Source organism: Lissotriton vulgaris, chromosome 8 (assembly GCF_964263255.1).
Source record: "Lissotriton vulgaris chromosome 8, aLisVul1.2, whole genome shotgun sequence".
Classification (NCBI taxonomy): Eukaryota; Metazoa; Chordata; class Amphibia; order Caudata; family Salamandridae; genus Lissotriton; species Lissotriton vulgaris.
Window position 1 is genome coordinate 841,620,287 of NC_141696.1, and position 25,917 is coordinate 841,646,203.

At 42.9% G+C, this 25,917-nt stretch overlaps 1 protein-coding gene across 1 annotated transcript in view; it reads left to right on the plus strand.

The window, feature by feature from the left end:
- Nucleotides 1–25,917, plus strand: part of CARS2 (cysteinyl-tRNA synthetase 2, mitochondrial) — a 465,610-nt gene that overhangs the window by 255,306 nt on the left and 184,387 nt on the right. The window contains exon 7 of the mRNA XM_086934744.1: nt 21,726–21,855. Within this exon, the coding sequence (XP_086790870.1) occupies nt 21,726–21,855 (130 nt within the window). The remainder of the gene's footprint in view (nt 1–21,725; nt 21,856–25,917) is intronic.

The following is a 25,917-nucleotide window of genomic DNA, read 5'->3' on the forward strand; positions in this document are numbered from 1 at the left end:
GATTTGATTTGATTTGGATATTTGTTAAGCGCAGTTATCGCTCGGGGGGGGGGAACATCCTGGCGCTACACAGAAGAAACTTGATTGGCTGGGTATTATAAGGTAATCAGCTCCAGAAATCGAGGTAAGTTACCATCTGTAGTTTAATGGATCACAGGGAGAGAAGTACAGGTCTTCCTGCCTCAGCAACCGCCCCGTCGGAATCACAAGAATCTGGAATCACACTTGACTCCAGATTCTATACTCCGTGACACGAGGCAGAAGTAAAGGCAATCATAACATATCTTCTTTTCTTATGGAACAAAAGAAACAATCAGAGCAAGAAAAGCAAAACACAATGATGCTGAACAAAAGAACAAAAATAACTGCAATAAACATGTTAAACATAAAGGCATTGAGTAAAAAGACACTGGGATAAGCAGAATCAAAATAACACTCTACAATTAAATCATGTGGAAACTGGAGAGAAAGCTTAATACAGAAAAACTAATACATGACAAAATCATCATACTTCTTGGGAACACTGTGCCGTCTTGCAGAGTGTACATTTTCTTGCACAGATTTATTTACTTGCACCACCTTGCTCGGAAAGGTCTCGGAACTGGCAACAACCTTGGGACTAGAAAAACCTTTACTAGAATTCAACTCCTTGGAAGTAGAATTTAACAGCTTAGAAGCAGCAACACCACTACCTCCCATCGAATACAAAGCAATCCTCCTGAAATTCCAATTCTGACCATTCTCCAAAACCACATGCCACTGTAGCAGGGTTTCCGTTCTCCCACAGAACTGTGCATAGAGATCTAGAACCTCAGTGAGTTAGGATGATCCAAAAACTCATCTCAGTGTCAGAAATCTCGTTACCTAGCTAGCTACAGTGTCTCATGGATCATTATGGAATGATCCATGTATTAGACAAACCAGAACATGATCTTTAGAATACCTCAGGAGTCGTGGAACACATGAACACTCTTTCGTTATATAATCATTTCAAACCAAAACTGAGAGTCAAAGAACACAAGTGCAAGTTTGAAATATTTATTATTCAATGCAAAGTTCTCAAACGCAGTATCTTGTATAATACCAAAATGCAGATTATAAAAACCATAGTCAGCAGCATAGTCACTAATCCATAGTAAGCAAAAGGTGCTAGCATGATATAATGCAAAACCTATAGAAATCTCTAGCACCTATATTTCGCGCACCCTATCTAGCATATTATTTTATATCTAAGAAGGTCTCATTCGGGCTTTAGCAGGGCGACCCCATACCTCTCAATGTCAGTAGGAGCAGTTCACATCAGCAGCTACCAGCTCTCTTCCTGCGCAGCACCAAGTGTCCACGTTCATTCCGTGTAACTCTATCTTAAACCCGCGTAGAGCCCAAAATGTTGGCATCAACATTATTTGTGTTATGTCTAATGTCTAATGTGGTGCGAGGATCAGACTTCCCAGCAACCTTGTGTTAGGTTAATCTTAGAGTGTGCAGCTCTCAGTGTGCAGACAGTTGTACCAAGTGTACGAGGCAAAGCTGATAGCATAGGAATAACATATTATTCTCAAATAAAGCACCTCACAACAACAAGTACGTGTCGTTTGCAAAACTGAAGCCGAAGGCAAAGCGGCTGTTTAAACATGTAATACACTCATGCTAACTTAACGCAATATATGTAATGAAGTATCCATATGACACCCCCCCATTGGTCCGAGCACCGCCAATCATAAGGGAAAAGGCAATACTAAATCAGATACAAAAATTGAAAGCAAAATTCAATAATCTTGAGCTAAAATAAGCTAAAAATATGTATGAATGAATATGTATGAATGTATATATATATGAATGCCTACAGTGGCCTCAAATTTAAAAAAATAACAAAAGTCTTGAACCAAAAGTCTTCCGCCAGGTCCAAAAATTATGAAATGTATGACCAGGTCGCATCCTTTCAAATGTTTTGTAAGAGAAAAAACCAAGGCACTTATCCGATATCCAAAGTCATGTGCCACCTAGACGTTATCTCCAGCGTCATCACGTGAGTGAACTCTCCATCAGCTGAACATAGTCCATCCCTCCAATTCAGCGAGGGGAAAGTTATATTTCACAACAAAGCATTCCTTCCAGGCATCTCACGATTGGAAAGTATATGCAAAGAAAGTTGCAACAGCCTCCAGTATGAAATCACTGCCATCATCCGAAAATAGTTCAGCCATCCAATTAAGCAATGGGAAAGAACATACGTGCTCCTCCAGCATCGGATCCTCCTGCAACGTCAGAGGACAACTCGGTGGGTTCACCAGATCGCTGTGTGTCAGAAAGGCATTCGCCGCTGCAGAGATCTCCCATTGGCCCAGAACTCCATTTATTGCTGCCAAGGCCATAACTCTCTCGCCAGAACAGATCAGCTCGTGAGCCACAACGGGACGCATTAGCTGATCAAAATCGACGTCAGGAGCAGTCCTCAAGCATAGGCATAAATCAATGGCCCAATCGAACTCGCAGCTCAGGCAGTGAAACACAGGTTGGACACACGTGAAGTCGGTGAACCGAAATGACAATCTATAGGCCGTGCTTAATGCTGCAAGCGGCAATGTTCCATAGTAATTGAGCATCCGATTACGACACAGGGTCAGGAGGCGTTGAACGGCGTCTTGCGCAGGATGGGCATCCATGTTTTATGAAGAAAAACACCAACAGAAACCCTGCGGCCACAGCCAGCAAAACAGGTAGTCCACCAAACAAACTCGAAAAAATAGTGTGGAAAAACGTGGGAATGATACCAAAAACTTTTTCAAACGTAGTCACGAGGCCACTGCTTACTAGTTTAAAAAAATGTGCAAGGCCAGTCGTTGAAGAAGCATTAAAAATCTGGTGTACCAGCTCGCAGAAATGAAATGGCAAATCAGTGTTTAAGAGCGCCTGCACCTCTGTGCGGGTGTTGGCTATGTGAAGGACATAAGTTTCCCGGGCCGAACTCAGGGTCACTTGTTTTTGAGACAAAAGGGCCCTTATTCTGCTTAAACCATTGAATTTCGCTTCCAAGGTTGGGATCCGTGGCCAGATGGAGACATCTGAAGAGCCATGCGTGGGTGGGTATAACACGTTCTTGCAGCACACTACACGCTCTGATACAGTAACTATATAAGCCACACCAATTAATAAACCACAACATAATTCGTTGTTTAAAAGCAAATAACTACCATTAGCTAATAATGTAAATGTGGGCACTACTGCTGGAACTGGCGTTCCTTTTAAAACACATGCTAAATTTGGGCGGTCCTGATTACAAGAACCATGTAACTGAATGTGTCTGCAAATTAATGAATGGTCAGGTGACTGTGTGCATTCCTCACCATTAAGATTAACCTCTTTTCCATCTTTCAGACATCTGTATGTGTATGGTAATGACCATGCCTCATGTAGGAATGCATTGCCTAGCGGTTCATATCGTCCTATAGCAATATAACGCATACAGTTAGTAAATTTATATAAAGGGAATGGTAATGTAATTAATCCATGAATAAGCCATGTGGCAGTAGTGGTTTCAGCAACAGAGAAAGGCAAGGACTCTAGCTTTTCAATATGTAGCATAGAAAATGAAGCATCACGCATTGAAAGCATGCGCTGTTTCTCAGTAAGATTAAAAGGAGCAAAAAGGGATGAAACGTTCAATGAGGTCCAGGGAACTCGACCAGCCTTAAGAGTCTGTAGCGTCCATGCAAACTGCATCACAGAACGCAATTGATTTTGACCATGGTATAACGTGGACACTTCATCATGTACAATATCAACAACAGAAGAAACAATATTGTCCAATGTGTAAATTCTGGAAGAAAGCATGTTAATACTGTTATCGACCACTGCAAGCACTTTTTCCAAATTTGCTTGATCAATAGCTCTCAGGCGTTTTGCTGCCTCAACTTGTGAAAATTTCCAAATCTCATTGTATATAGCATAAAGAAAGCGTTTAGATCTACCCCTAGCTGGGCCTTTTATAAAATCATTTAGGTCTATATTTTCATTCAACTGGGACAGATGCAGTTTAACTGCAGCCAAAGTGGAATGTTGTAACCAGTTCTGACACAATTTTCCTACTGAATAAGTAGTAACAGTGTGATCTGTTTCAAACCTGGGATCTGGCCTGACGTGTGTAAACCCTTCAGACAAACCCAAAAAACGACGTTGGCAAGCATCAGAGCTCCTTTGCCACAAGAGCCACCCCTCCGGGTCGAAATGGGAAACATTAAAGGAGGAGTTCTGCAAAAGTGCTTGTATCTCACTGATGGACAATGTACTGAAATTACTCCAACCTGAATATTCTTCCAAATCAGGGATAGTAGGGGTATTTAATTTTTTAGATGTAGCCAATCCAAAACATGTTGTTTGGGAAATAGTTGAATTTAAAAACAACATGTGATTCGGGATGAGACATGCACGATGCAAAGCCTCAGTGCCTTGTACCTGCCAATCTTTGGTACCCCAAACCGATTTAAGGTCAATAGTATCCTTCCATAACTCATAGCCATCTACAGATAACCTTTCTAGAAAGGACTTTGAATACAGCAATTTTGTATCAGTCAGTCTGACTTTGGGCATGAATTTCTGGTTTACTTTAAAATAAAACGACTCAGGATTTGATTGATTAAAGTCTGTAAAATAAGAGTATTTTCCCAGAAACGTACTTGAGCTCCCCTGTAAAGGAGCAGGGCAATGTTCCCACTGAGTGTAATTCACAGGAACCCTCCTGGAACTTGTCTTGTGTAAGAAATGATTTCCATAATGTTGATAACAAAACAAATCACCATAATTGACAGAATCTAAGTACAAATCCTCAGCATCAAAGGCCGAATAATATTTTAAATCAGAGAACAATGCTTCTACGGCCTGAAGATCCCAGTCATCAGAATGAATATTTTGTTTAACCACATCTCCCATGTTTACTCTAAGCACATTAGGAACATTAATAACTTCTGTGGGGCCATGTATCTGAAACCTAACCGCATCCCATACAATCCCATCAAGGACAGGCCAAGCAGTAATTTCTACTGTTTTCAAGTCTCTCCGTAGCCTGTGTGCTGAATGTGAGGAGGAAAGAGGGGCCAATGTTCCATTAAGGTACCGAATTCCTGTTCTTTCTTTCACATAATGGCCATCAATCAAGCGGAAAAAATAAAACACAAAACCAATCGACATAAAAAGATAAAATGAAAATAGTATCAGCCAAACGTAGGTCCAAGGTGGAATTAAAAAATGTTTTTCAAACAACGTGGCATATTTTGCAATAGTCGATGGTTTCTTTGAAAGTTCCGAATCAGAGTCAAAAGAGAATCTTGACTGGTTAGCCAGACGAACATTTAGATCAGACATAGATAAATCAGCAGGATCTGCATATGTCCGCTCATCAATGTTAGCAAGAGGAATAGTATTTAATAAAGGATTTGATATAGCAGGCATCTCGAGGGACACCTCCTGATCTGCACCAGATGTAATAGCCAGCACAGAGTTCCTCACCATGGAAGGACAGGAAGCAGCCGGTGTCATACTATGAAGAATCGGCCACCCTGTGTATCTTGACATTGTCAATAGAAATAAATCTGTTTTCTTTACGACCTGGAAGTGGTGGTAAAATGACTGTTCTTGTGCCCTTCACTCCAAGGACTCGAACCGGCGTTCTAAATGAGGGACCAAACTCTTTCTTGTTATCGATCTTCTCTCGAACCAGTTCTCCAACCTGGGGTAGCCAGCCAACTACCGGGATCTGCAACGCATCATCCGACGTGGAGGGCAAGTGTTCCTTTGCAAGACTGTCTCTGGTCTTTTGTAGATCCTGTAAAACATTGCAATGTTCATCTACGTCAAAGGCCGCGGCCTGGGCCTGGCAGTCTGCACCATCAAGGTCAGGGACGTACATCTTGATACCAAAGAGCATTTCGTATGGGGTCTGCCCACCCAGAGACCTTCTAGGGAGATTATTAAGCGCACGCTGCACGCCATAGAGGTGGGTCAGCCAGTTTCTACCAGTGCCTATAACTCGGGCTGTCAAAGATTGCTTTAAGTCGCGGTTCATTCTTTCTACCACAGAATTGCCCTCAGGCCTGTAGGGGCTTGAAAACTTCACCTGTACTCCCAACGAAACCATAGCATCCTTATACGCCTTAGAGGCGAAAGCCGGACCCTGGTCCGAATGGAAAGCACCACAAGCAAAGATTCCCACAAAGACACGCAAATCCTTAATGACAGTCCGTGAATCAGCGCTGCGATGCGGCCATAACCACACAAAGCGTGTGCATGAGTCGACTGCTACTAAGATGTATTTATACGCAGTATCAGAAGAGAAAGGACCGCAGTGATCCAAATAAACACAACCAAGCGGTTTATTAGAGATGTACAACTTTGTCTGAGGCGGACGCGCAGCAGTAGAAGGCTTAATCTGCTGACAAATGTCACACATAAGGACATAATCGCGCGTCTGTTTGTACAGTCCCCGCCACCAGAACCTCTGTTGTAGCTGTGATACAGTGGCTGAGACGCCCGCATGCGCAGACGCCACACCTTCATGAGCCGCTGTAATCAGAGAAGCCCTGCGATCCGAGTTGGGAATCAGACGCTCTCCAACTTCAGGAATTTTCACATAAGGAACCTTATTGGGACTTAAGTGGTATGTGTATTTCGAAGGGAACCCCGCAGGATATTTACCTCCCTTCGATGTGGCAGCAACAGCCGCCAAGATGTCGTCATCTATTTTGCTCTTGGACCTCGTGACCGCTGCAACTAAATATTTTGATACCGCAGACTTCGCTGCCTCATCAGCAAGCGAATTGCCAACAGCGTGGACTCCCACGCGCTGGTGGCCGAGAGTATGAATCACAAACACGAGTGGCAGTTTCTCTTTAAGTTCCGCCACTCGGACCCAGATCATTTTATGTTTTATTGTACTACCTTTGGAATCACGAAAATCATTCTGAATCCAAAAGAACAAGTTCTCATTGTAAGACTGGACACAGTAGTAAGAATCACTTACGATTAGAGTCGTCACACTAGGATCTGCGTACTCCAATGCGAGCATAAGAGCACGGAGCTCTGCTAATTGTGCGGTGCAGTCACCAAGCGTCTGCGTGTGCACGACACTGGACTTTAACTCATCGTTCACCATTGCACCGACCACAATGGCGCAAGCGGAAACGTAGGCATGTTTAGAGCCATGCGCAACCTGCGCCGAACCATCCGTGTAAATGATACAATGGAAATCCTCCAACGGCCGCATTGCTAAAGGAGCAGGATGAATAAATTCATACTGTAAATACTCCTGCGACCGTAAAGCGGCGTCAAAAATAAACGTGACATCCTGAGATGTCAAGGATGTAGCCCACTGAATCCACCGAGGGTGCAAAGCTTTAGAATTAGGTACACTGGCTTTCGTGACCGCTTCCAATGCAGGACACGGGGTAACAACCAACATGCGCTTTCCCTGCGACAGGGCACGTTCTTTAAGAATTGCCATCTGCACAGCCGTTAAAACTTTCTCCACAGTGGAAAAACGCAGTTCAGCCGAAGTGTACAAGTGTGACTTGTAAGCAATAGGTACTGTATCCCCCTCATTAAAAGTCAGGTACGTGAAACCCACCGTCCCAGGGATAATTCTTATCACCAGGTTAGTCTGGTTATCACGGGTCTGTAAGTAGTCAGAAGTGAGCAAATCAGCCTGCAAAGATTGCAGAATGGCTGAATGCTCAGGCAGCCAGCATGATTTGGAAAAAGATGGTTGTACCAAGGCATATAAAGGCTTGATACGCTGGGCATATTCCGGAATGTATGTCCTCCCGAAATTCAAAAAACCCAGTAAAGACTGTAATTTTTTCAGCGTTGTCGGAGAGCGCAACTGCGCGCACTTCTCCAGGAAGTGAGGAGCTAATCCCTTTCCCTCATGGTTAAGTTCATAACCTAGAAACAACACTGTGTACTCCGCAATGTGTGACTTTGCAAAGTTAAACTTGTAACCCATGTCTGCAAAGTTACAAATTATGCTGTTTACTCGACACAGATGCACCCAAAGCTCGTCGTCTGTGAGATAAATGTCATCCACATACGAACATGCAACTGGATCGAAACTCTCCAAAAGAGAGACAATGCGGGCGGAAAACACTCCAGGACTATTTTTATATCCCATTGGGAGTCGTTTAAACATTTTTTGTACGCCGCCGCATGTAAAACTGGTCCATTGGGAACTGAGACCATCTAATCTATGTGCATAAAAACCATTGGAAATGTCAAGCGTGGTTTTGAACCGTTTACGCTCAAGACTATTCACTAGGGCAGAGCCGTGAGTATTCTGTACTGCACAGTTACGGCAATGCGAGTTCAAATGCCGGTAATCCAAAACCAGACGATATGAGCCGTCCGGCTTGTTAACAGTAAAAAGGGGATTATTCATTGGTGACACACATGTTTCAATTACACCTTGATATTCCAATTGTTCAAGGATAGCCGCGACCGAAGCTTTAGCTTCACGCCGTATGGGGTACTGGGGTTGTGGCTGAGGCTGTGACCGTAAAGGAATCTCATGGCTAGGGGACAATTTATCCCAGCCACACTGATTTCGGTACACAGCCGGCGCAAGCGCCAGAGCCCACTCTTCTGCAAAATGCAGCGCTTCCACTCTCGGTACAGTGTGCGCGAAACTGGGGAGGATTACCTCCTCCCCTCGCGGAGCTGCGAGAACAAAAGGTGGGGGCCAGTCAGCCTCCGAAAGCAAAATGTCATACGTATCTGAAAGGTTTTCCCAGAATACCCCTTTTACAGTTCGCTGCATGTCACCTTCAATTAACAGGACAATTTCAAAAAGTCTTTCAGGGGGAGCAACATGTGTATCAGCTGTTTCGATTACAACATAAGTGTCAGTCGCTGTCACCTTCAACAGTGGACGGAGGGCCTCTCTCACTATGGTAATCTCCGCCGCGCTGTCCAGCAAGGTCAGAGCCCACGTCAGATTCCGAAGCCGCGTTCTCACTATCTGGGGCATATCGATGCGCCGTTAAGGCTGCGACTTTCTTCTTGGCAAACTGCGGTCTCTTTGGCGTAGAGTCGTCCCGCTGGTCCCCTTCACTTCGCGTGCGGGGCTGGCCACGTCCTTGCTGACCACCCCTGCCCCTGCCGCCCCCTCCACCACCGGTTGATGTAGCCGATGAGTCCTGAAAGGAACGAGGAGAGCGTTGGTCAGATGACTGATATCTGTCAGGCGATTTAATCGTAGCGCGATCGCGCAATTCATAAACTCGCTCCGACTGCGCAGGTTGTGAAGGCGCCGGACTAGAGACCTTTGTCTGTTGTTGCTGTTGCTTACCCTGATTCTGCTTTTTTGGCCAAGTTTGTTTTTTGGACTTGGGCTGTCCACCTGTTTCCGAAGACTGCCCCTGGGGCTGCTTCTTTTCTTTTTCAAGAAAAACCTTCGCACCCTTAGAATTGCGGCCAACCATTTTATAAGCCGCCACAATAATTCTTGCCAGCTGACGGGGTTTCTCGGCATCGGGTACTAACGCCAGACCATTGGCCACCTGAAAGTTCACTGCATCCCCTTTTACATTGGCATGGATAATACCGCAAACTGTCTCAAATGAACCGTTCAGGCGCATACCCAACTCAACCGCCGACTCAGGTCCGTGATCATCCTGAACACGTTTGAGGATCGCAGACAGGTTCGAAACTGAAGGTGTGCCAAAGCACCTCGAGTAAACCGCTGCAAATGTCTTACCCCATGTCTCACAGTCAGCAAGTTCCGGGGCTATTTCCTTCGGTAAACTAAGCGTAAGAATCCGGTGTTTTTCACTCGGAGTCGTATTAGGAAACACAGCCTCTAACTGGTCGAATTTCTCGGCAAGCCAGTAAGGAAATTCATCCGTACTATCTGGCTTTCTGCCCATAACGGAATTCACCAAGACAGGACTGATTTTCAAACCAGCCTGTTCTGCTCGAAGCTGCGCACCTGCGGGGGCTGCGCCTTGAATATTACGACTAATGTAATGAACAAGCGCTCTAATCACTCCAACCGAGACCTCATGAAGACGTCTCAGGTCGGCTACGTTACACGTGGCGCGATTAGGATGAGGAGTAAATCCACCCAAGGCGGGCCAATTTGTGCCCGGAATGGACAAAGGACCTAACCTCGTAGCGTTCAAAGAATGGGGTAGGGCGCCACCAAACCAAACACCGTGCTGCCAAGCGTCAATAGGTACTTCCAGTGCCCTGTACGGAGCATAAGCCGCCGGTACTGCCGAGGCAGTGTATGAATGGAAGACGCCCGAATTAGCGTCCACAGCCGGAAATGTTACCCAGGAATAAAATAATTCGTACGGGTACGCATGTTCCGCACTCACCACTAGAACCACAGCCAAGCCGTCCACAGGGACATTGTATGTCCGCAAGTGGTCGCGAACCGCGATGCGGCTATGCTGCGCAATTTCCACGGCCATGGTAGCAAAGGAAGTGAAAAGAGACAAAGAACAGTTTGTAGCACAACTGGGTAGTAATTCAAAAAAACCGTTTACAGAAGAATTCAAGCTTGAAAATACCTATTTCAAAAATAGGTAGGTTTTTCCGACACCACCGTTTACCGGAAACGGGAATGAAGGTGTTAAGGTTTGAATGATATACTACTCGAGTGTCATGAAATACGGCCAACCAATCCGTTGGGCGCCATGTAGCAGGGTTTCCGTTCTCCCACAGAACTGTGCATAGAGATCTAGAACCTCAGTGAGTTAGGATGATCCAAAAACTCATCTCAGTGTCAGAAATCTCGTTACCTAGCTAGCTACAGTGTCTCATGGATCATTATGGAATGATCCATGTATTAGACAAACCAGAACATGATCTTTAGAATACCTCAGGAGTCGTGGAACACATGAACACTCTTTCGTTATATAATCATTTCAAACCAAAACTGAGAGTCAAAGAACACAAGTGCAAGTTTGAAATATTTATTATTCAATGCAAAGTTCTCAAACGCAGTATCTTGTATAATACCAAAATGCAGATTATAAAAACCATAGTCAGCAGCATAGTCACTAATCCATAGTAAGCAAAAGGTGCTAGCATGATATAATGCAAAACCTATAGAAATCTCTAGCACCTATATTTCGCGCACCCTATCTAGCATATTATTTTATATCTAAGAAGGTCTCATTCGGGCTTTAGCAGGGCAACCCCATACCTCTCAATGTCAGTAGGAGCAGTTCACATCAGCAGCTACCAGCTCTCTTCCTGCGCAGCACCAAGTGTCCACGTTCATTCCGTGTAACTCTATCTTAAACCCGCGTAGAGCCCAAAATGTTGGCATCAACATTATTTGTGTTATGTCTAATGTCTAATGTGGTGCGAGGATCAGACTTCCCAGCAACCTTGTGTTAGGTTAATCTTAGAGTGTGCAGCTCTCAGTGTGCAGACAGTTGTACCAAGTGTACGAGGCAAAGCTGATAGCATAGGAATAACATATTATTCTCAAATAAAGCACCTCACAACAACAAGTACGTGTCGTGTGCAAAACTGAAGCCGAAGGCAAAGCGGCTGTTTAAACATGTAATACACTCATGCTAACTTAACGCAATATATGTAATGAAGTATCCATATGCACTTCTTTGACCTTAAGAGGTTCCGAAAACTTGTTAACCCCAAATTCCTTTCTACCCAATCTAATTTTGACATAGTCACAAACATCAACTCTACCAACCTTACCCTTGAAACTACAACCAGAATCACCAGAACCAGCACTAAAATTATTAACACCATGTGACTTTTCTTCAATCAACGACTGAGGGACCATCTTAGTCTTGGGAAGCCTTCCACTCATGCGTTCAAACGGAACTTTACCAGTGACACTATGAACAGTGGTATTATAAGACCAAACGGCCTCTTCCTCAGCACTGCGAACATCACGTTGACTTTGCACAGCCAATTTAATAACGCCCTTGACCAACCTATTCATACGCTCTACAATACCGTTACCTTGGGGATTGTATTATGATGTGCACATATGCTTGATACCATGGTTAGATAAAAACAAGCGCATAGAAGAAGAAGTCAACTGAGTGCCATTGTCTGTTAACAATATACCAGGAAAACTTTCTTTCACAAAAATAGATTTGAGCTGTCCAATAACACTTTCAGTAGTTATATTTTTCATGAACTCTACACACATCCATCGTGAACACACATCCACCAACACCATTGCAAAACGACACTCGCCAGACAAGTAGTCCATAGGACCGATAAAATCTAAACAGACCTTGCCCCAAGGCAAATCCTCATCACAAGCAATTGAACCTAAGAACGCGAATCGATTCTTAATCTCTTCTCACTCTCCTTGCACAATGAACAGTTCTCAACCCATCTCTTAACATCATCATCTAAACCAGGCCACCAAAAATTGGCCTTCAAACGTTTGCCGGTCATACTCTGACCAAGGTGACCTTCGTGTGCCAAAATAAAAAGTCTTTTTTTAAGTGAATGCGGAGGTATAAATCGTTCACCTCTCAACACAAAATCATCAGAACTGCCCAAACTAAGTTCTTCTTGTAACTTCACAAAACTACGCAAAGAAGACTTCACGTCACCTTCCCGTTTCCAACCAAGACGAATGGCACTAATCAATTCAACAAAGTCTGGGTCCGCCACAACAGCTTGATGCCACTCGTCTTTAGAAATAGAATTAAAACAATTTGAACACCCATCATCAAAACCAGCATCCAAACAAACAGTCTCATCATCAAAATCACCACACTCTTCAGATTCAATAGGTAGGCGAGACAAGCAATCTGCTTGAACATTTTTCCAACTAGAGATATGTTGCAATGAAAAATCATACTCTTGTAACTTTGCAGCAAATCTCATCAGACGAGGAGAACCCTTGTTAGCACCACCAGGTGCCAGAATCCTAATAAGCGGTTTATGATCTGTCCTTACAGAAAAATGCGTGCCCCACAGATACGTGCGAAAGTGAGAAACTCCCCAAACAGCAGCTAACGCTCCACGCTCTATCACTGCATAATTACGTTCAGAGGCACTAAGAGTGCGTGAAGCAAAGCTACAGGTTTCTCTACGCCACCTTTCCTTTGAGATAGAACGGCACCGATACCACGAGCACTGGCATCAACAGTCACAAAGGTATCCCTACCAGGTTCAAATGCAGAGAGAATGCCTGCATTGATAATTTCAATTTTAATTTTTTGAAAAGCGTCAGATTGTGAACCCCACTCAAATTGTATACCTTTTCTAAGAAGTAGTCTTAAAGCTTCAGTCTTGTGGGCAAAATTAAAGACAAATTTGGAGTAGTACTCCACTAGTCCTAGAAAGGACTTCAATTAATACTTATTTGAGGGAAGAGGAGCACACCTAATAGCCTTCAATAAATCCTCCTTAGGCTTCACACCAGAATGAGAGATAGTGTATCCTAAGTAATCTATCTCTGTTAATAAAAACTGACATTTATCCTTTCTAAGGGTGAGGCCAGCATTTGAAAATACATGTAAAACTTTAGCCAAGTTAATGTTATGCTCTGATTCATCAATTCCAGTAATTAAAACGTGATCCTGAAAAAAATGGACATGTTTCAAGTCTTTTAACAGAGAATGCATCATGCGTTGGAACACGCTGGCTGCGGAGGCGAGCCCAAATGGTAATCTTTTAAATTGGAACACTCCCTCAACAGTAACAAAAGCAGTAAGTTCTCTGGACTTGGGGTGTAAAACAACCTGATGATAGGCTGAACGGAGATCAAGCTTGCTGAAAAATTTTGCCTTGTCCATGAGAAGAACCATTTCAGAAATGTTAGGAAGGGGAAATTTATCCACGATAATATTCTGGTTGAGGGACCTAAGGTCCACACAAAAACGAAGTTTTCCATCCTTCTTTTGAGTGACCACAACAGGAGAAAGGCACTCTGAGACTTCTGCAGGCTCTATTATGTCCTGTTTCTGCATGTCATCTAACATTTCTTTTACCTCATTACGAATGGCAATAGGAATTCTCCTAAGAGCATGTCTCACAGGAGAAGCATCTTTCTTAAGCTTGATCTCATGCATGTAACCCTCTAATTTGCCTAAGTTAGCCCGAAACACATCACTGTAATTGTCTAAAATGACATTAATGTTGGGAAAGTCATCAACAACAAGAACACTCTACAGATCCTGGATCTAGAATGATGTGTAAATCATATTGTTGTATCCAGCCTTAATCAGAAATCAGAAATGTAAACTTTCCCGGAAGAGGATCTACCCTTGAATTCAAATGAAGCATCCATAACGCCCTTAATGTTGATAATCTGGCCCCCATATCCCTTTGGAGTAATGTCACTTTTTATAAAGTGAAAAATTGGGCCAATATTCATTAAATAAACGAAAAGGAACCACAAGCGTTATAGCAACCCCATTCACTACAAAGACAGCTTTTGGTCTTTGAAGACCAATACAAAGACAATTCTCTATATCAGGACATTCTTCTATGCATAGAGACATTTCATTAGAGATAGAGTCTTCATCGACATATGCAACCTTCTTGATAGACGGAAACCTGCAGGCTTTACTAATATGACCTCTTTTGCCACATTTCATGCAGGTTTTGTCTCTAGCAAAACAACCAACAAAGTCCGCTGCATGAGACATGCTTCCACAGCGAAAACAGCCTACAAATTTACTTTTCCCAAAAGGAACTGTATTCTTAGTTTTTTGCTTAAAGTTTGAAAATTTGGGCTTAGTATCAGTAGAAACAAAGTTTTTAGGCTTGACATCAGTAGAAAGAAAGTTTTTATCCACTCTGTTCACGACGTTAACCGAGTCACCCTTCTTCAGTTCCAAACTGTGCATTTCTTCCATACACTTATCGGATTCTTCAACGACTTTGGCTATGGCAATAGCTTCCATTAAGCTTGGATTTCTGGCCGCCCAGAGCTTTTGTTGCATCCTTTTGTTCTTACATTGGACGATCAACTGATCTCTAATCATTTGGTCAGTCATGGGACCAAAATCACATTTCAACGAAAGTTCCCTTAAACGAGTAACCATTTGATCAACAGATTCCTTGGCTTTTTGCGGCATAGTATAAAATGTGTGTCTTTGCATGACAATATTGACTTTTTTCCCAAAATATTTTTCAAGTCTCATTTTAGCTTCAATATAAGGATTATCAACAGGTTCACCATCCGCACCAAGCAATTCTGGTAAAAATTTAAAAGCATGTTGGCCTCCTTTACCAAGAGAGTTTAATAGAATTGCTTTTTTACGTGTCAAAGGAAATCTAAGTCCATCGATGGCTTCCAGATAATTTTCAAAAATACCTATCCATTCTTCCCATTCAATGGTAGGAGTATCACCGTCAATTAAAAATGGAGGAGGCCGGGCAATAGTAGAATTTGCAGTTGTAGCCATTTAATATAAAATATCAAATAATGTATGCGGAATTAAGCTGAGGCAGGAAAAGGAATAATTTTCAATAAAATGTTAAAATGGCAGAATAGGCACAGTAAAAGGAAGAAAAGTTCAAGATGTATTTATAAAAGAAAATGTCAATTCATACAAGAATGTAGGTTACTTAGAAGCTGTATATATATTTATCGATGCGCAGGTATTAAAGTGAAGAAAGAACAAAGCTGGTGGCACTGGTAACGTTAAACACGAAGGATTCATGAAAAAACGTTACGTGGTTGGCAAAAGTTGGTTGGCAAAGAAGATAAGATGGCCGCTGTACGTGAGCGTGATGACACAGAGTCGTGTGTGACGCTGCCTGTGCGTAGAGCGCGTAGGGAGGTCTCGCTACAGTGTCTCGAGATCAGCGCTGTTTTGATCAGTGCGGTGTCTCGCGGTCAGCGCCGTTTACAATGGCACGAGCAACCAACGTCTAGCAAAGAAAGGGAAGGATGCCAAAAGCGAAGAAAAGATGAACGGAGGTTACCTGTGAGGAGGGTGAGGGCATGGTTACTCACAAAAACGAAGGGAAAATGTTCTCGATGAATGCCAGGAAGCGTTGAAGAGATCCAGATTGCGTAAAAAATGGTAGAGGGGTCCAAGAAGAACGTGATGGCAGCATGGGACCGTCAAACAGGATCGTCGCCAAATATTATAAGGTAATCAGCTCCAGAAATTGAGGTAAGTTACCATCTGTAGTTTAATGGATCACAGGAAGAGAAGTACAGGTCTTCCTACCTCAGCAACCGCCCCGTCGGAATCACAAGAATCTGGAATCACACTTGACTCCAGATTCTATACTCCGTGACACGAGGCAGAAGTAAAGGCAATCATAACACTGGGTAAGTAAGAGAAGGTTCTACTGTACCATTGAGGAGCAGAATGCACCAGTGAGGCCAAAAATCTAGGTTTTCAGTGACTTTCTATATTGAGCCTCTGATTCCATCGCCCTTAAGTGTGTGGCCATGAGATTCCATGCTGTTGTTCCCAAGCATGCAATGGATTTTCCTCCTTTGGTTTTATACCTAAAGGTGGGGGGCCTAAGAAGGTTCTCTGTGGAGGATCTCAGGGTCCTAGCCGTGACCTAATGAGTGAACTTGGCTGCAAGGTATTTGGGTCCAGTGTCTCTAAAGGCTCTGAACGAAATCACCAGGATCTTAAATAAAATTATTTTCTGAAAAGGCAGCCAATGCAACGTCCTAAGAGCTGAAGTGGCCGATGAATAACGAGGCATTTTCAGCACTAGGCAAGCCGCTGCGTTCTGTACAATCTGTAGCTTTTTTACCACTGATTTGTTGGTTCCTGCGAAAAGGCAATTGCAGTAGTGTAATCGCGAAAGGATCAGTGCCTCTGCCACTTTCTTTCTTTTAGGGCACGGTACGCAATCAAAAAATGTTTTGAGGGTTTATATGAGGTTGAAACACTGTCCTGCCACTGCAAGAGCCTGTAGTCGAAATGAGAGCGAGGCATCACATTTTACTCCCAGGTTCTTGGCGATTTCCACTGTATTCAGTGGGAAAGGTGCATCTTCTGGCCCCAGGTCACTTTCCCATAGCAAAGCATCACAGGAAGTAGTTGAGATTCAAGGTAGGAAACACATTTTCAATACACCGTCCTGCCAATAGTCCTAAAATCACACATATTCTTCAAATACATGGCAATTACACCAGCTCACCCATGAAGGATGGGAATCTTTGTCTACACTTACCTTGATGACAAGTTAATCATAGCTCATAGCCAGTCTCAGGTAAAGCAGGAATTCAAAACAACATCCATGCTGCTTCGCAAATTATGGCTGCCAATCAACCATCAAAAGTTAGTCTCAATGCCAGTACAGTATCATTCTTGACTGGGTTCTACGATAGAAACTATAGAAGGAAAAGCAGTGGTGGAGAAGCTTCATCCCACTGCTTCAGCTGAAAGCTGAATACAAGAAATAAAATTCTAATAACGTTTGTTATTATCATTTTGTTTTTTGTATTCACCTTACAACTGAAGCCAGGCAGGTGGAGCTGGCCTCCCTGCATCATAGGGGGAGGAGTGGTGGCAGCACCTAAAGTGCGCATGACGCTTTGGCCGGCCTTCTCGGGCCGGGAAAGCATCAAGCGCACCCTGCATGTTCTCTACGCAGGCTGTATTACAGCCTGCGTGGAGAACATGCACAGCCTGCCAGCCCCTGTCTGAGCGCCGAACCAGTTGCTAAGGTAGCGTTGTGATTGGTCAGGGGATTCTGGGAAGCTGTGTGCTTCCTGTCGAGAGGAAGACTGAGAAAGAAGAGGCAGTGGCCGGCGGTAAAGAGGTAAGTTAAACACAAAAAATAGTATTCCCCCCCTCCCTCGTTCCACCCCCCCACCCCACCACCTCTGGTCGGTAGCAGCCGCTACTGAGAAACGGTTATCCTTCGGATGAGAGGGAGACATCTATTAGAGGCAAGTGTCATCTTCTTTGGAATTTAAGCTGAGCAGGTTCAATGGCATCCTGTATCTACATTGTCCTAAGTGCAAGACTGCATGTGAAACCCCTACAGCAATGCCTGGAAGATTAATGGTCTCAAAGATGGCATAGTGGGGAAGCCACGCTACTGTTAACTCACAGTTCCTTTTTCAACACCAATCACTATCGCAAGCCTTTGTAGCAGTGGCATCTCCAATTGGATAGGTAGCTCATCCGGACCACTGTTGTTAGCTCAAGGGCGATTGGACTGACAAGGAGGGCTTCTATGCCATCAACAATCTGGAGCTGAGGGCAGTCCATCTAACTCTTAAGGCTTTCCTTTCATCGTTGACACTGAGGAGCAAACTGATACAAGCAGACACCACTACAACCATGCACTTCTTAAGCAAATGAGGTACGTAGTTGAGACCACTTTTGGTTTGGGGGCGCAGAAGATCTGGTGGTGGACCTTAGCCAGAGATCTCGTGCTAAAAGCAGTGCACATCCAAAGTGCCTTGAACCAACAGGTGGACTTCCTATTACGAATAGCACAAGTGGGTCCTGGACGATAAAGTTGGGCAAAGCACTTTCAAATATTGGGGAGCTCCATAGTTAGATCTGTTTGCAGCTGCACAAAACAAAAAATGCTGACCTTGTCCAGAGTGCTAGAACCAAATTCACTGGACACCGCACTTTTGATCATTTGGTCAAGGACATTTCATTACACCTTTCCACAAATCCCCTCAATCTCAGTGATGTTACTGAAACTGTGCACAATTCAATCAGAAATTATGCTTATTGTGCCAACCTGCATGAGGCCTTGCTGGCATCCAGGCCTGCTTCAGATGCCCATCATTCCACACAGGCAACTGACATGGAGGCCAAATAGACTAACTAGACTTATGGTTTAAATAAAATATCCATACTTAACATTGCCAAGTTTGGCAGCATTACTTCTGAAGTCAGACCATCTGGACAATTGAACATACCACCAGCATGCATGGGGATTTTAAAAGAGGCAAAGTGTACTTTATCCAGGACATGTTATCGTGAAATGGAAAAGGTTCTGTGTATAGTGCTAGACTGATGTACCTGTCAGGCCTCGAGGAAACAAATTGAGTCGTATTTTATCAGGGCAAGGCATTTTTTGGGCCTACTGACCTGGGCTAGTCAGAGAACTCGAGCTGACAAAAAACAGGTGTTCTTTTCAATTTGAAAGTAAATGAACAATAAAATGCCTTTAAATCCTGTTTTTATCTTGTCACATTTGCTCTGTGTTAAACTACAAAGGTCAAATGTCAGCTCATGTCTTCTTCTAATTCCTGCGTGTTTCATTCTGCAGATTGGTCTTTACTTTTCTTTCCCTGACTGCAAAGTTAGAGGATTTTTTAAGTCAACTTTCTTACAATCATGTTAAATATCTTGTAAATTACCGTAATAATATTTCAACATATATTTCAGTAGCACTTGTTTTGTAATTCTGAAGTGAGATGGAAACAAAGATTGTAATATGATCAAAATAAATCAGAATACTTTACATGGTGATGTGCAAATGATAAGTATTTGCTGGAATCCGATTTCCACACATAATCGTTTGTACGCTTTTTAGCTTTCTCTGTAAAACTCCACGTCTGTTGGTAAGTTTGTGGCTATTGCAATGGAAAATGTAAATGGCAGTGCACTACCACATCATGTTTTAGTAATATATTTATTAGAAGTGAGAGTTTTTAAATATAAACTGGAAACATGCCTGCCCCAATGACAATGCTATTAGTGAACTAAGAGGCAAGTATTTTGTCATGTGTACCCTGTATGTGGGCTAAATGTTTATTATAAATGGAGCAAAAGTTTAGTCTATTAAATCAGACAAAAGAGATTTTAAAAAACAGACATTCGGAACTCACACATTTTAAGATACTCTTATATGTAATAATGAAGAAAAAGGTGACTGAAATATTTACCTAGGTTCACACATTTGGAGACAAGTTTATGGGTCAGGCGCATAAGAGTTAAGTCCAGTAGATCATTCAGGTAACTAGGCCTGCTTGTCTGGTAACAATTTTCTGATTTTTCAAGGCCTGACTGTCCAATATAATATCAGGAAAACGTTTTTATTCCTTATGTTTTAAACTTGGCCAAATCAAAATGACAATTTTGATTGCTGCTAGTACGCTTACAAAAAATGTCCAAACCAAGTATCTTTATCAGGTAAATCAAAGAGTCTTTGGAATAGCTAAAGCATGTTGTTTCGGGTTGTCTCATTAACCAAACAATCACATTACCCACAAATGTTCCTAATTCGACCACTTCAGCCGAACAATTGGTTCATTCATTAGATGTTGGAAGGATACTTCACTTCTCCCTAGTACAAATGAAAGATTTGAGAAAATCCGATTCCGTTGTGGCCATATTAGGCAGTGTCTAGCCACATCCAAGCAATCTATCGCCTGGTGGATCATGGCTTCAATTTCTTTTTGTTGGCAGTTGGCAAATTAACCTCTCCCAGAAAACAAAATGCTCACTCGACCAGAGCTATTGCGACCACCACTGCCTGGCTTAGAAATATCTCAATAGCGTATGTTTGCAAGGCTGCTACATGAAGATCAGTGTACATGTTCATGAGACGCTGTCCAGAGTCAAACACAGAAGCTGATGCTAGAGTCATCCATGCAACCTTCGGAAATCTCTTCAGGTAGGTCAAGATTCTTAATTAGGGAGATTCAGTAGCTCACCGTCTGTTTTTCTACAGCCCAGCAGCTGCAAAAAGGAAATATTGTTAGGTTTCTCTAATGATTAAGACTATCAATGAAGATCCTATGATGCAGAAGAAAAGGTTAATTAACTTGTTGTCCTGTTTCTTCATTGTAAAAATCTTAATTGAAGTCCTAAACAACCCTCCCGCCTCCACGGGTGAATTATCTTGAGCATTAGAAACAACAACTAAGTTATTGCACTGTGAAAAAAAGAAAAAGGTGATTTTTGCAACTACTATTTTTATGCTGTTTCAAAGCTTCACATTTCAACGAGTCCATCTACCACATCAAATGTTTGTCTAGAAGATGGAGTTCTCTCTAACTAAATATAGGGAGGGGAATTTAATTTATATACCCGGGAATCTTTAGCAGCACTGCAAGGAAAACAATAAATGACCAGAAGTAAATATTTAGTCCCATTGGAATAAATATTTTGTGTGTGTTATTGCTTGTAGCTAAGTATTTTCGTTTGCAGTTTTCACTGGATGTGGCTCGATAGTTGCAGGTTTCCAGGCACTTACCGCCCAACGTGCATGCAGTTACACATGCACACAGACAACACAGATCAAATCCACAAACACCAGACAGGGGAACAAACACCCCCTTCTATAGCAGCCAGGTAGTCTCAAGTCATGTCGTGCAGCCCTTTTAAGAATGAGAAACTGCATCTTCCACTTGCATGTTTTGTCTACCAGCATTCTGTCATCACACACGAATGTGTCATTTGCAACTAAATGAACGTAAATAACTGATGAAGACTTTCCAAGGGATTGGATGGCTTTCATTCACTTGTAGTCACAGTAAAACCCCTACCCTTCCCAAGAAAGCACTTGTGTACCACACAGGGCAACAAAAGTTGTTTAATGTTCAGTTATCAAACACATAGGAATTGGCTGATCAATTCTTTGCTCAAATGGCATTAGGTAGTTGAGTTCGTTATTTATTGTTAGTGTTTCCTCTCAACGCAGTCATAGAGTATGGGTTCGAAATGTTTTCTGCATGCCTGAATCTCTTGTGATGTAACACGTATTTTTGAAAATGTAACTGAGGATTTGTTTTTAAAATTTTGATGACCTCCATGATCGTTTATTGTTGCCAGGTGAGAGCGACAAGCGACATAACAAGGATTTTGCCTTGTGGAAAACATCAAAACCCCAGGAGCCATTTTGGAGTTCTCCCTGGGGGAAAGGAAGGCCTGGCTGGCACATCGAGTGTTCTACAATTGCCAGGTCAGATGTCACGTGCTTGCTTTTTCGCAGCTGATGGAAAGAAAAATGTCAAAATGCAGTAATAACGCAGGTGTCCTTGTAATCATATTTAGAGAAAGGGGCATAACAAATTCAAGTTGTTTAAAGAATAAATAATATTTTTAAACCTGGAGTATAAACTACCGTTTAAAGAAGAGACAAGTGGACAGTGATTTATGAACCACTGCTGTTTGTAACCAGTATGTACTGTACTGCCCTTCACAGGTTCCAGTGCCTCTATGAGGTGTTTCAGTCAAAGCACACTATACAAGTGCCATTGCTCAGTGACTTATAAATTGGTGCTTATTGTGTGACCTAATCCTTACCTGTCATCTACCCTAGGTCTGCTTTGACAAACAGAATTAGAGATGGGTGGGCCACTGTCAACAACGGGCTGGTGCTTTTCCACAGAGGGATGACAAGTGACCTAAAATAAACTGCTAAAGCGAAGCTTGGGCTGTCTTTGTGATCAGCTTCTATCTTTGTCCGTTGATACCGAGCTCTCAGGGTGACCTACATAAAATGCATTTAGACTTGTTAATGTAAGATCTGGAAATAAATCTTTCTCTTTAACTGAATCCCATTGGATACATTGCAAATAAAGAGGCAAGAAGTAGTCCTAGAAGGCTTCTTGAAATTCTTCTTGAATGGTAAGATTAGCTCTATCCCTCCTGTGTTTTATTCTTTGTTTCATTCAGTTTTGTCTGGCATGATAGGAATTTGATACGTATTTCACTTAACTGGTATGTTGTTCCTGTTGGAGGGCTATTTTGTGGTCTCAGCTACTGCTGTCTAATTGCGATACACCTATTGTTAGCTTACCAAGGACTGACAGCGAGCTTACAGTCCACCTCTTCCTTAGCATTAGTGGCTCTATTTTCACTCTTATTTGCTTGCTTCTTCTTCCTTGGCTTGCATTGGCATCATGTGTTTGACCCTTCCCTGGCCCATAGCCTCTTATCGTCCTTTTAAATAGCTAACTTGTATCCTTACACTGCTTGCTTTCAGGAACTACTTTTTTCTGTTTGGTTTAGGAATCATGATTTTGGATGTGTTTTCCAGCTCTCTTACTCCTTAGCTTCTCCCTCCCCACGGCATGTGTTGCACTTTCCCTTATGTTCTTCTCCCCGGCTCTGTATTGCTCTGGCCCTCGTGGGTTACTGTTCCCCTCTTGCCTGCACTCATTTTTAAAATGTTATTTTATTGCTCAGCTCCTCCATAGAACTCCCACACCGACAGTCCTTTTCAATAAATATATTTCTTTCTTTTCTTTTTTTGGAGGGCGACACAGTAAATCCTCCACCTAAATATGTTTTTTGTCAATGCTGTACTGCATTGCCAAAACGCATTGGCAAAGTCAATAGGTTGCTGAAGTGGGATCTATTGGCTTTGCCAGTGCTTGTTGGTATTGTGCTTTCATATGGCTACTGCATATATGTTCTTTGTGCCTCCTTGAAATGTGCATTCAGAGCAGTCTTGTTAATCTCCAGAAGTTTACTTTCATATATAAATATGTTTAATGATTCTATCTAAGAAACCCATTTCTTCAGCTTGCCTTTTCATCCATCTTAAACTCTGTGTTTAATATGAACACCCCTTACAAAGGCCTATAAAGAATCTAATCTGAAAACAATATGTCTGAGCCAAGGTTTTCTTGGATTAATTCCTTTAATTGATGATGCATGTGTGCCACAAATCTCCAATCCAGTAATAACGCTCTGTTGGAAGTCTCTTCTCCTCTTTCTCTTTGTGGGGCTCAGCACAGAGATCTTAAGGCATAACACCAGATGGTTGGCCAGGTGTTGTGGAGTAGTTGAAACAGTCAAGATGTTCACAGCCAACTCTTTTGATATTAAAAAATAGTTGATTAAAGACCACACGTGACATCTAGATGAAAACACAATTTCCAGGTTCAGTTGGATTCACTTTCATAACATCGTCAAATTATCTGTAGATTATGCATCAGATTAGATGCAGCTGTTCTTAATATATTTCAGGGATGGTTTACCTTTTCATGAATAGTCAGTAAGCTCTACTGCAACATTCCAATCCCCACCTAAAATGTTTGGGAATACCAGCCCTGCCAAATGACATCTAAGGCCTGCAGCATTGAAGTTGGGTCGTGCAAGATGACCATAAACAGTGGTGACAGTAAAACAATGGTTCCCAAACTGTTTCGACCAACGGCTCCCTTGATCTATTGGCCGCGGCTCTCTATTATGTTACTTTTTTGCGGGTGGTGGCACGTAAACCCGGCTTCGGGAGTACTTCTGTTTTTCTCCCTGTAAATAATTTGGAGAACGCCGATGAAGGTATTGTAATCATATGACTGTCACAATTTAAATTAGCTGTAACTGTGAGCAACCGGCCAAAGAATTCCCCTTGCACAGAAAAATACTGTTAACTTTGCCCACACCCAACATGGTCAGTATTTTTATGATGCAGTCTAGTTTTTTTAGTAATCCTTGAAGCGCATGGAGAGGGTAAAAACTAACGTTCATCTTCCCCCAGGCCTTCTGAAAGTGCCATGAGGCTAATATGGTTGAAAGGCACTACAACACACCCCAAACATACACAGGATCAATATGGAAATCAGTTCAGGAAGTACAATAAGGGGTATCCGCCCCAATTAGAAACCAGAAATGAAAAACAGAGAGCACGCTCCTTAGGCAAGCTGTGTAGTGTAATGGGATTATCCTGCCCACCTCAGAAGAACATAGTTGGTTTAGCTGCTACATTTTTAGTGTTCACATGAGTGACAGTTCCATTTTTTAGGGCACCTATGAGTGACAGTCACTTTTCTCATATGTGACACCTTGCCTGACACTTTATCATCAGCACTGGATTAAGAAAACATGTGGTATAAAACGAAAATCTTGTTTTATGAAATGCAGGGTAGTACCAGGATTAAATAAACCACCCATACCTGACTTGGGATTCTTTATGATTTTGGAAGTTGCCCTGCATCCTGTCCCGGTTTACCACACCTTTGTCTAATATTTTTAGCAGCATTAAATAAAATGCAGATGGCAATCTTTACTAAATAGCAGCTGTCTTATCTCATATAGCCTTTCATCTGCGAGTTAGAAATACATTTTGGATAAAAAAATGTAATACTAGTTTGGTAATACAACATGCTTCAATTGATACATGTTGATATTAACCCAAATTTATGATCCACAATTATTTTCTGATCTCTGAAGGATGAAAGGCAGCTTTAGCCATTTGGGAAGTGTACTGTTGAACTTCATGTAGCAAGAGACATCTCCTTTGAGTGTGAAACTTAGTGAGCCGCTCCCACTTTACCTAACTGGTTCATCATGACTAACAGTCTCCTTCACCACCATAAGAAGCTGTGTCTACGTGACTGACCAGTGTCTTTGAAATCTTCAGCCACTGCCAGTTCAGCTGCCACCAGCCAATGTGCTGCACACTTATCACTGATCACTGTATCGCCGCACTGGACTGGGCTGCCTCCCACAGTGCAGCCAGCTTTCTTTTTTCTGGGATGGAGCCAGTCAGCGTCTCGGGACTGGAGCTGGATAACCTTTTTTTTTTGGCTATTTGGGGTAGTTCGCGCTTAGGCCCTGTGACGATGCTGGACTCGATACCCCTGCAGGGGACGTGGAGCAAACACGGGACTGGTGGCTAGCTACCCCCCTCTCACCTGCTTATGTCCCCTCTCACCAGGAGTCCCCTCAATTCCACCAGGATGAATGGTGCGAGCAAGAAAACGAGCCCCTTTGGTCCAGCGGCATGATTATCAAAGACGTGTCCTTTATTGGAGGGTTTGAACATGACGAGACTCCTCCCAATGACGTCACCACGCTGCTGACAACAAATGCGAGCGGAACCAGGAAGTCGGCGGATGGCGTTTCCCCGGAGGATGAGAGCAGCGTTAGAGAGCAGAGAAGAGGAGAGGAGCGAAACTTTACGAAGGAGGACGAGACGGTAGAAGATCCCCGCAGTGATACCGGCAAGCCCGGAGGCCAACGTCACCACGAGGCGCCCCGCCACGCTCCCACGGGAGGAGCGTGGCTCCAA